General features: G+C 42.2%; 1 protein-coding gene across 2 annotated transcripts in view; it reads left to right on the top strand.

Moving 5' to 3' along the window:
• Positions 1–11,604, top strand: part of CAPSL (calcyphosine like) — a 30,582-nt gene extending 18,978 nt beyond the window's left edge. Inside the window, exons 5-6 of one of the 2 annotated variants that reach the window (XM_015235416.3) lie at positions 4,010–4,113; positions 11,339–11,604. In XM_015235416.3, coding sequence (XP_015090902.1) covers positions 4,010–4,111 — 102 coding nt within the window. In that variant the 3' untranslated portion in view covers positions 4,112–4,113; positions 11,339–11,604. Of the gene's footprint in view, positions 1–4,009; positions 4,341–11,338 lie in introns of those variants that run through there. The other variant, XM_006199664.4, reaches the window with a different exon arrangement.
• Positions 11,605–11,844: the final 240 nt, after the last annotated feature.

An 11,844-nucleotide genomic window follows, 5' to 3' on the forward strand; every position in this document is an offset into this window, starting at 1 on the left:
TTCACAAGGCATTTCAGGATGCCACAGTGCCCATCACACACCCTTATGAGCATCATTTGTCATCACACTTTGGTACATGGAGACGCCAACTTTTTCCATGAAACTTCATGGTGAGTCCTATGAGCAGGAGGAGGAGGGGGGAGGAAGGGGGCCTCTCTGTCCTTTCTGTTGACATTTTCCTGCCAGGGACAGAGAGATACCCTCCATTCAGTAAAGGGAATGCCAGATAATGGAATTTATTCTGATTTAATCTTTGGTGGGCATTGAAATTAACTTGCATTTTCCAAACTACAGTGAACTGGAGAACAAAAGCAACCACCTCTCTCCACTAACTGGTATCTTCACATTACAAACGCATTGCTTGGTAGGGTGAGAAATTCTATCTCTGACAGACGGAGACAGAAATGTCATCTGTCTTTTAACAGCAGCCCTCCACGGGATTTTTAACCCAGGCCGGTGTCCTGAAGGCTATGGTGAGGCGGGGAGGGAGCTCCCAGGCTGACAGCAGAAGCAGAGCCCTGGGGAGGGTTACTCTCGATCCCTTTGCCACACGGGAAGGATTAGTGCGACAGTGGGCGGGAAGAAGAGATGGTGGTGCTGTGATGGTGGAAGAGAAAACCAGCTTTCCCTTCCTGAACGGAATTCCCCCCGACTTTTTTCGTGAAACTTCTCGGCGAGTCCTGTGAGCAAGTGGAGGAAGGGGTAGGAAGGAGACCTTCTGTCCTTTCTGCTGACATTTTCCTGCCAGGGACAGAGAAATACCCTCCATTTTAGACTGAAGTGAGTGTGGAGGTAGATAAAAAAAGAGCCTAGGCTGTGTAGGGCAGCCAAGTGCTTAGGGACAGAGACAACAGAACTGTATGTTTTCCTCCCATGTGGCTGGTCTTTGATGTCTGAGACGGCAGCGGAAGAATAGTCAACGGCCATTTCCCCAAATTAGCCCAGCTCTACATGGGATCCCAGGCTGTATTTACCTCCCTTCTGCAGGTGGTTCCTCCTCGTTGCCAGGGGAAACCTCAGCTGCCCTTTTCTCTAGCCCAAGCCCAAGTAGCCAGTTGTTGTGATTCAGCTGATTTAAAGTTCCCACCCCGTTTCTTTTGACATTTATCTTAACAAACCACATTAAGCTTGCAAATACTCAGAAGGGCTCTTGGGGATTTTAGCAGTTACAGCATTTGATGTCACCTGAATTTTACAGACCCTGTATGAATCCCCAGCTCTGACTGTGTACAATCAGTATCTGGGCTATGAATTTATAATTCAGATTGCTGGCTGCATTGAAAAATTGCAAAATCTGATTTTTTAGGGAGGAGTAGAGCTCAAGGATTTATGCTTTTAATAAGAGTCCCAGGACTCTTATTCACATTTGTATATGAGATCCTTGTCTCTAAAAGATTCAGAAGTACCTGTTGTAAATGACTAAATATATTATGCACATAAACCTCATTGAGCATAATTATGAATCTGGACAATATTTACTGAGCACTTGTTATTTACTGGATATTGTGTCAAAGGCTTTACCGGGATTTTTATTCAACAAACATAATGAAAGTGTCTTTGAAAAGTGATGTGTGATTCAAGCTTTTCTATGCTGAAAATCCCACATGCCCATTTATGGCTGAAAAACATAGTTGATATCCAAGTAAGACAGAATTCAGCATAATGCAAGGAAGTTTTCATTCACCCCAGCCAAGGATAATGTTCAGATTTGTGAACTTTGAATAACCTAGGCTAAGTTCTCAAGTAGTCATAGAGGTGACCAGGGTTTGCAACAGTCCCCTAATTCTATCCCTAAGCCTACTTGAATTAGGTGAAACTTTCACTTCTTATTTTTTTAATATATGGGTTTTGAAGTTGTCATGTTTATACATTATTTTATAATTAAAAATTAAAAAAACTCTTAAAACTAGATTAGCCTTTAAGAGGATATGAGTTTCATTGCCTCATCGGTATCATATAGAAATTTTTAAATAATTAAAAGTATTTTAGGTATGTTACTGAGTGTATGGAGATAACCTAAACTTATTTTATGATTTTCAAATCAGTTTGGAACTAAGGAAAGGGGACTGTATTCTGTATCATGATTCAAATATTTCTATTGCCTCCATCCAGGATTTTCACCTGCACAAAACAGATACAGTCTTCCCTCGGTGTCTGTGGGCAATTGGTCCCAGAACTCCGCAGCGGATACCAAAATCCATGGACGCTCAAGTCCCATTTATATAAAATGGTGTGATATTTGCTTATAACCTCTGTACACCCTCCCTTACACTTTAAGCCATCTCTAGATTACTTTTAATACCTACTACAATGTAAATGCTGTGTACATAGTTGCCAGAGTATGGCAAATTGAAGGTCTGCTTTTTGGAACTTTCTGGAATTAAAAAAAAAAAATACACGGTTGGTTGAATCCGTGGATTCTGAACCTGTGGGTGTGCAGGGCTGACTGTGCTGTTAGTTAAGGGTAACTTTGGCAAGAGGCCAGCCCAAAAGCAGGGGCTGTCCATTCTCTTATTTTTGCTAATGCCAGACAAAATACTTAAGTAACAATAATTATGACTGAAAAGTAATTTACTCTGATGAGGGCAGAATTATGGGGGAAATCATAGCACCTGTGATCTGACGAGTCCCAATATGAGTCTCCGGAAACAAGCAGACAAACACGTCCCTAAGGAAAACTGATGACCTTTTCTGAAACGACCAAGTGCATTAGCTCAGATGGAGTTTAAGCTTGGATAACTGGGGAATGCAAAAGAGGACAGAAATAAATTTAAGAGAGGGGAGAAATGAATGGTATTCTAATTTTAACAAAAACTCTGTACATACAGTATTTATTTCTACTTCCAGACTCTGATAAGCACAGTTCAATTAGGTGCTCAGTCCAAAGCCTTTCTTCCTACTGCTGTTTACTTTTCTGGGGTTTGGGGGGAAAGGTCGGTACAGGGCGAGAACTAAGGATCCTGTGGCTTTTTTCTCTTTTCACTTATAATTTCAGCAAAAAAGTGGGTCGATCAGCTCGTATGATTCTTGGAAGAGATAGGTATGTTCCCAAAGGCTCAGTAGGAGAGAAGTTTGCTCTTATGAACTAGAAAGGGGTTTTACATTATTTATAGATTTCACTTCTTGTGATATTTCCACTCCCTCACAACACTGGAATTTGAGGGCTAACTAGAAAATAATAAATTCCCCAGATAGCCCTCATTACTGTGTGTGAGTCCTCCCATGTAAGCAGGCCTATACTTCGGGCTAACCTGACTGGTCTTAGAGATCAAACAGGAAGACAGTTATTTGCCTGAATCAACTAATCATGTCAGCCAGTATGGTTGAGTTGGAGCCTACATCTCACCTATTAAAAACTAAATTGGTAACTTTTTTCTTCTTTCTAAAAGTAAAGTAAAATAAAATCCTAGCATAGATTAAACACATTAGGTGATATTCCAAGGGAACTGGGAGGAGAGAGAACCCGGGTGGGGTAGAGGGGAGCTTTTTAACTCATTCTGTGCCTGAAATGAGTAATGAGTACCTTAAAAGAGCATGAAGCCAAGGAGGGTTTAAGGAGAAATCTGTTTCCTTCCCCTCAAGGACCGAGCTCTGTCTTTTGAAAGGTGTAACAGTACTTGTCTTGACACAAGGACTCGAGGCGGTGTTCGCGACGTGTCACAGACAGGCGGTGTGCCCTGCAGTTACAGAACGCTTGTTTCTTATTCTGAGTTTCAGTCTCACTTATCTGAACAGACAGGCTTCTGCTCCTAAAGAAAGACGAGACCTGCATCTCATTTTCCATTTAGGTCGGTTTGCAAGTTTTCAAGACTCTCTTCCTCTCTGTGCCACCCGCTCCTGGCCATCCTCAACCTCACGTTTTCTCTTGTTCTAGATCTGTTCCTCAGCGGTGTCACTAAAAAGCCTCCTTGTCTGAAGTTTCCCTGCCGTTTACAGGTCCTGGAGATGGGCCTCCGCTGAGATGGGGAGAAGACAAGTTTTGCTTTTGTTTCTGACGTTTCCTCTGCAGGTGACCCCCGAGGAGTTCATGAACTACTACGCCGGGGTGAGCGCGTCCATTGACACCGACGTGTATTTCATCGTCATGATGAGAACCGCCTGGAAGCTCTAAATGTATGACCCGGGGACCAGGGCCTTGAGTGCTGCCATGTGGCTCCAAGTGATTAAACATCAGCTCAGAACCAGGATCACATCTGAGTTCATGTTCAGCCCAGTGTTTCTTCCCTGTCCACACGCACTGCATTTTCTAGGGCAGAAATAAAGACAGTAAGCATTTAACTGTGATTTCTCTGAGGCTGCTTCCTTAGCTCTAAAATAGGAATTAATTAAACTAAGATCCATAAATCTCCTAGAGCCAGGCTGATTTGATAGGTGTCAAATAAACCTTTGATTTCTTCCATGGCCATTAATAAAAGTTTGAGTGTTTAAATTATAATCCCAACCGTGTACCCCAGTGTTCCTCCACCTCCTATCAGATGGTCCATTTTTAGGTAGAAGAATTCATCTACTTTTATGACTGGCTGTAAATCTTCATGTGCCTTTGTCCTCATTTGGGGACCAGAATGAGACTCCACGTTAGCCTCCACTTCTGTAACTGAATCTTTAGTTTCTCTGCCTGTGGAAGCGTCAGTTTGGGAAATAGATTTAGAATGATATTTTGGGGTCATTTTAAGGCCTGGTGTGATACTGGAGACCATTTCCTTGAGTGGTAGAGTCAGGACTGTTCCTGTGGTTAAATTCTGAGGCTGGGCTGTGCTTTCAGAATTTATGCGGGACATCTTCCTGCGTAAGTAGGCAGATCACACCAATGGGCTGGTGGGACATTCATCTCCCTCTTCTCTGCCGCTGGCTCATGATGCACAAGAGGTAGGTGGGGCACAGACCAGGATCACAGGCACCCTCCAAAGCAGATTCTCCATCCTGACACTTCATGGCTCAAAGCCTTTCTCCTCCCAGCTCTAAGCTCTGGTTTCATATCATTGATGTGTGAGAATCTCCCCAGGAAAGGCTTCTAAGCAAAGGCAGCCCCCACTGCTGGAAAACGGGTATCGGAACTATAGCTTGCTCTCGCTGTGGGTTCTGTGACTGGGCCAGAGATGAAAATACAGTGACTAGCCCTCTGGCTCTGGTACTGAAGGTAATGACCTTGTTACTCAGGGACAGTCCTCATCTTTGTCACTTCTTTCCCTGGCTGCACTCATCTCCTGGTTTGGAGAGATGGATTGAGGGTAATGGTCCCCTTTAAGATCTTATATATTTAAGGGGTTTTGGATTTAGGATCAGAACACAGTTATTTTGAACCAATTCACTTGTTTACTGTTTACTTTGCAGATTTGGAAGTTGAGATCAGGGTACACATAGATTTAAAAATTGGAAAAACAGATATTTCTGGATGAGAATTATAGTCATCGTTAAAAAGGACACCTTGCTTTGTTGGTTGTTGAGAAACTAAACTCTCAGTTCTCCTGATGACAGGCTAGAAAGGGACACTTTTCTTGAGGATGAGAGCATCGCCATATGAGAAGCTAGCTCTTTGGCAAATTAATTGCACAAGTCTTGGTTTCCACCAGATTTATTATCTAGGCTTATGTAGAGGGTGGCAGTCCAAAAATCCCAAGTATTTTGAAGAAATACATAGAAGTGATGTAGGAAGCCAGGAGAAATTATGAAGGGATGTACGGAAAAAAATACCCGTGTTTTCTGCAGGCTGCACCTTGCAGATTGTGACCAAGGAGAGGTCCCGGTCACCTGGGCACAATAGGTTTCAAGCCTACCGCTCTAGATAATTTGTGTTTTTGATTCTGGAATGACTCATGCCTCTGCTTCACTGGGGCCATAGAATTAGCATGTGATTCAGAAGGACTAGGTTTCAGCTATCAGCTTTGTCTTCCCCAGTAGTACTTACTTCCTGTCTAATTGGGGCACAAGGCACAGCTATCAGATTTCAGATAACCCGGGCCTCACAGTGTAGTTGGTCACATCCAATCACCACTTGCTAAGGTTAGGTTCTGGGCTGCAGCGAAGATCACACCACGGCCCCCTCGTACTCCATAAACCAGATCTAATAACCTGGTGGTCAAAGATCACCCCACTCCTGTTCTCAGTCTTAACCTGTGATTTCTGCCTTTGTCAGGAATCACTCACTATTTAACTCTATTCCTTCTGGTAGCAGTGGGAAGAACAGACAAGGGCCATTAAAAAAATCATGTGCTAATATTTTTCTGGGTATAGTTTTTGTTTATTTAACCTACACATTTGAGACATTGCTCCATTTGCAATTAAAAAAATTTTTTTTTTAAAAGTAACCATTGGGTCAGAAGATAAAACACAAAAAATTCTCTAAAACAACCCTTGGGAGCATCTCACCTGCTGGGCCTGGACCCCAGGTAGGGAATTACATAAATAAGCCAAAGAGGAGAGGATGACATTGGCAGCTTTTCACGAAACGGGAACAATGTAGATAAAAATTCTGAGAAGCAGGATTGGTCAGAATAAGCCACCAGTATCAGTACTGAATCTGAAGTTCTAACCCCTCCAAAGGCAAACCCAGGCAAGAACCGAGGAGACCCTGACTCTCAAGAGCTGGTGTACACCTTGCCTGAATTTCATTCAGAGGCATTCAGAGGACGACGGAGAAACCCAGGATGCGTCAGTTGAATTGTAGACTGAGGCAGAATTCTTCCAGCCAGCCTGTGGGGCAGATTTTCACAGTCCTTTAAACTTTAATCGGATTTCTTCCCAGACCCAGGGGGCACCCTGGAGGACCATTAAGGGTTTTTGTGGTTTGTTGGCGAGCTTGGAGTCACATTTCATACCATAACAGCAGCTTGCAAGGCAGAGCTGGATCCCCTCTAAGGGGGCCTGCAGATTTGCTTTGCATACATCATGGTTTTAGGGTGAAAATACATCTCATCAAAAAATATTTCCTGAACCACTGCCATGTGCCATGTTCTGGTCTAGGTTGTGGGGATAGGCAATGCACTAGAACAAGTGTCGACAAAACTGCTGGCCTTCAGACCACTCTAACTGCCCACAGTCTGCAAGAGATCAGAGAGGAATGGAACTGGGCACTGAAATTCCCCTCTCTGAGTCCCATCCAGTTTCTGAAGCAGGATGATTGGGACCCTTCACATGGTGGTGTGTTGAGGAACTTTGTAGTAAATTTGAAGAATGTAGACAATCAAGAAAAATACCCCTCTATTCTTGGAGGTAGATCACCGTCTGGCCCTTCACTTTTCCTGGCCCGTGTGGATCGCTTCACTGAGCCACGAGAGTCCAGGCAGGTCATGGTTCGATCCTCATTAGGCTGCCTACAGATGCAATTGATTCTGCTGATGTTTAATCAAATGGAGGTGAAATTAACCAGATGTATCCATTCTTGCATGGTGTGTGGGTGCCTTGCTGCTCTTTCTTCATGAAATTCTACTAACATCCTTGGAGTAGCATACTTTTTGGGATTTATGCATGTGTCTCTTGGGCATACAATAAAAAACTTCACAAATTCCAGGTTTTCAGATGAGTCAGCAAACTTGCTTTCCTGGAAATTATAGGCTGTTCTTTTAAACAAAGAGCCTGTTGAAAGACGTAGCAAAGTTTTAAAGCTTAGAAATGCTTGTGATTCAGGGGAAAATCAAAGGTGCCAAGGCTCCGACAGATTGTCATGTGATGTTATTTTCATGTAACTGAGTCTTTGAAAGCCGTGTTTCTGAGCATAGTTATACCCCTTCAAGTTGCTTATATGAAAATGACATAAACCTTGATAGAGATGGTGATTTCTTTTGCTATAATTAAAAAATGCACTAAATGAATCCCCCCAAATTATATGTTATGAAACAGATGACAGGTGAAATCTGTTGAAAGAAACATAAACTCATGATTGATGGGGGTTTTGAGAACTGCGCTGGGTGAGAAGAGTTCCTTCTGCCATCTCAGTTGGTGCGGTGAGAGGTTGTGGTGAAACAGCTCTTCCTCTCTGAGAATAGCACAACCTTCTTGTTTCATTCTCACACCTGCTTCACCAGAGCCAGTATTTTCCCTTGTAAACAGAGTGGAAGGTGCTCCTCAGGGAAGAAACCCACTGCAAATATGAGCATCCAGCCAGCAGCTGAGGTTTTGATCATGGACCTTGTGACTCCCAGAAAGAACATCTCAAAGTGTCAGGGCCTCTTTTCTTCTGTTCTGGATTCTTCTCTGTCTTGTTCACAAACAGAGTTTATTTATTACTGCTCTGGAGTATTATAAACATCCTCACAGCCACTGGACACTGTGGATGCAATTTCTGTTTCACCTGAGTTCTTGTGAGCACCAGGGGTTTCCGATTCCCACCTTTGCTCCTAAGAGCTCAGATGTGGAAAGGGTGCCACCCAGCTTTCCCTTACGCTGCCCACACGACCATCACTCATCTCCAGTTTTATTCTGTTCTGGACCTCATAATCAATTTATGAGGAACCCAGTGACTCAGAGGTCAAGCACCTGAAATTTGAAGCAAGATCTGCCTGTAGTTTGTAATCACGTCATCAAAGCCCTGGGTACCTATTGCTTTGCTGGCCTTAACACTTGGCACTCAGGGTTGGGTATTGATTCTGGGAACATCTTGATCTTAAACTTGAAAAGTTTGAGTTGCTGGTCTCCTAGAAACGCTCAGGCCACCCGTGGAACTGGAGACAATCAGTGCTCCAAGGGAGCCTTAGAACAGAACAGCGACCTGCAGTTGAGAGAAGATGACAGATGCTGAGTGGCCTGCCTTCCAGGGTCACTGTGAGTCCCAGAGTGCTTCCTCCCTGATGGGATAAAGTGCTGCTCGAACACAGGCTATTATCAAATGTAGGCACCACCTCAGGAAACCCAGCTCATTCCTTTAGTTTCCAAGGAAACTGGGCAATAAAATACCATGCCACCAATTTCATACTAATACCTAAAATCTCATTTAGCAATATCATTCAACATCCACTTACTTAAGGTTATCTTTGAAGCTGCAAGCTGAATATAGTACATCACCATTAATTCAGGCTCCAATAATTGAGCTCATTTAGATATGGTTTCAGTGACAATTTACTTGTTACAGTTTCATCTATACTAAAAAAAAAATCGGGATCTTTAATCAAGTCAGTAGTTTAAGGAATAAAGGCTGTGCTTACTTATATTCATCGATGTTTTACGGATGCTTGGAGAAATCCATTTACATACAAACGTAATTAGTATGCTAGTCGCAAAAAGTTCCCACGTATACAACGAACCCAGGTCAATAGTTAAATGATAATATTTTATTTGCATAACTGAAATACCAGCTATTTTCTAGATGGTGAAGTGTTCCTATGTGCAAGTTGTCTCTTGCTAGGATTTTTACACAGAAATTGAATAGAAATTATGCTCAAAAGCAATGTTTTATAACGTAGATTTCCCCAGATATTTATGATATAAAATTTTAAATATTTGGTTTAAACCACTAGACCTGTTTCTAGAGGCAAGCTAGGTATGCATTGAAATTAAGAACTTGTCTTTTTTTTTATGGAAGTATAGTCAATTTACAATGTTGTATTAATTTCTGGTGGACAGCATAGTGATTCATTTATACATATATGTATATTCCTTTTCATATTCTTCTTCGTTATAAGCCATTACAAGGTACTGAATATAGTTCCTTGTGCTATACAGTAGGACCTTGCTTATCTAGTCTGGTGATGATTTTCCTTGTAGTTCCACCTGTACAAGGCTTTCTGCCAGAGTTCAGCAGGTTTTCTGTGAGCTTTGCTCCACATGTAGATGTATTTTTGATGTATTTGTGGGAGAGGGTGAGCCCTGTGCTCTTCTGTTCTGCTGTCTTGAAGCTGATCTCTTGAGAACTTGTCTTTAATGGCAATTGTTAGAATATCATTTCTAGGACCCAAAGGTTGAGAAGTTTTTGAGCTGCAAAGTTAGATATGGTTTAATTTATAATACCAACTGTGTCATTTTGTCACAGTTATCAGACTGTGCCTTGCTATCAACATAATTCTGATTTAAAAGAATTTCTGCAATTTAAGACTTGAGACATTAAATGTGCTTATAATAAAAGTTCATCTAGCTTTTATATTTCCATTTTAAAGTGTTTCCAGAATATATTTCTTCTTATTAGCTAACATGTTACATACCATGCTTCTTTAAAAGTTTGCTCCCCCTATGGTGCCTTTGGATCCTTTAAAAATTTTACTTGTGTGCTGTTTCAGTTACAGGTGATGAAATTTCCTTGCAAATGATAAGGCCCTGTTCAGATTGTACCCTCTTGTGCTTTCAAAAGAACAAAATGTAATTACCCATCAAACCATTATTTTGACAGCCAAGAATGAGAGTTTGAAAATTTGATGTTACTATTCCTTTTCCTGCAGGGTTGGTCTACTCTCCACTAACGGGGGTCAAGCAAGTTCCCAGAATACCCGGCCTCTGGGGGTGCTTCCATGACTGTGGGGAATATTGTTGCTCTGTGGGCTGCTATTAGGGAACAGGGGAGATTAGGAGGGAGGGGAGAGAGATGGAACCAGGGGCTGATTACTGCTCTTTGTGTTTTTGCTCTTTCCTCTATTGCCGGTTGTAGGAAGCACAGGGCCAGCCATGAAACATTAACACATATCCTGGCCAACTTGAGAAGCTGGGAGAGTTTGCCTTTAGCACCTTCCATCCAGCTCATCCCCTGCACCCTTCTATTGAACCCCAGGCATCGTTTATTCCTGAGTGCCCATGGGTCCTGGGAGGTGCCCCATTCTCTAGTTTTATCCCTATCTGTATGTTTGGTCTAGACTCCCTTTCACTAAAGAGCTTTTTATCTGTTCATTTATGATATAAACTTTTCTACCTTAAAGTATTGATAATGACCCCAAGTGTGATCATACAGAGTATATTCTAGAGCAGCACTGTCCCATAGAACTTTCTGAGATGATGGAAATGCCCTGTATTGGATTGTCCAAGCTGTCCACCACCAGCCACAGGTGGCTAGTGTGACTGAGGAACTGAGTATTTCATTGTGTTTAATTTTAACTCATTTAAATTTCAAAAGGCACATGTGGTTAGTGGCCATTGTATTGGATACCAGCTCTAGGGCTTTTTATCTTAATGCAAGAAATGATGGCCGTGGGGAAACTGTAGCTGGCCAGTGGGTAGATGGGTTTTTGGTGGCCCTTGCAAATGTTCTGTCTCCGAGCGAAAAGGCAAGCCAGTCTCCCCTGCCCAACTCGCCTGAGCCTGCTGGGTGGCCGGTGGCCAAACTCAATAGAAAAGACTTCAGGGAGAATGTAAACTGCTCTGCTATGATGAACATATTTTGACATCATTTCCTTCTTTTCCCCTTGCCTTTTATCCCCTTCAGGTTTCAAAAGAAGACTTTTTGAACTATTATGCTGGTGTTAGTGCTTCCATTGACACCGATGCCTATTTCATTTTAATGATGACGGAATCCTGGGGATTGTGACTTTTGTCTGCTAATTCTTTTGCAAATCAGGGACTGTCAGAGAGTGGAATGAGTTTTTAAAAAGTCCAATGCCAGAGAGTTTTGATAAAATGTAAACTAAAGTTTCTGAAAGCTCTGGCATTTTGAAAACAATAGACCTTCGATCATCTTATTTCATTACCTGGAATGTGTCCATTTCCTTATATGCCTGAGGATATAGTTTTAAATCAGAAAGAAAGGAAGAAAAGCAGGAAGCAAGGAAGAAAGAAAACCATGAAGTGAGACTGGGAGGTATTTCTTAGGTGAACTAGCACACTTCTTATTATAGCTCTTCTTCTTGTAAGTGTAGATGCAAACATCTCTTTATACCTTCAATTTGTCTGCTGTCTTCAGTGGCTGTAGCAGAGGTGATAACAAAAGGGCTG

The sequence above is a fragment of the Vicugna pacos genome, chromosome 3 (genome assembly GCF_048564905.1).
Source record: "Vicugna pacos chromosome 3, VicPac4, whole genome shotgun sequence".
NCBI lineage: Eukaryota > Metazoa > Chordata > Mammalia > Artiodactyla > Camelidae > Vicugna > Vicugna pacos.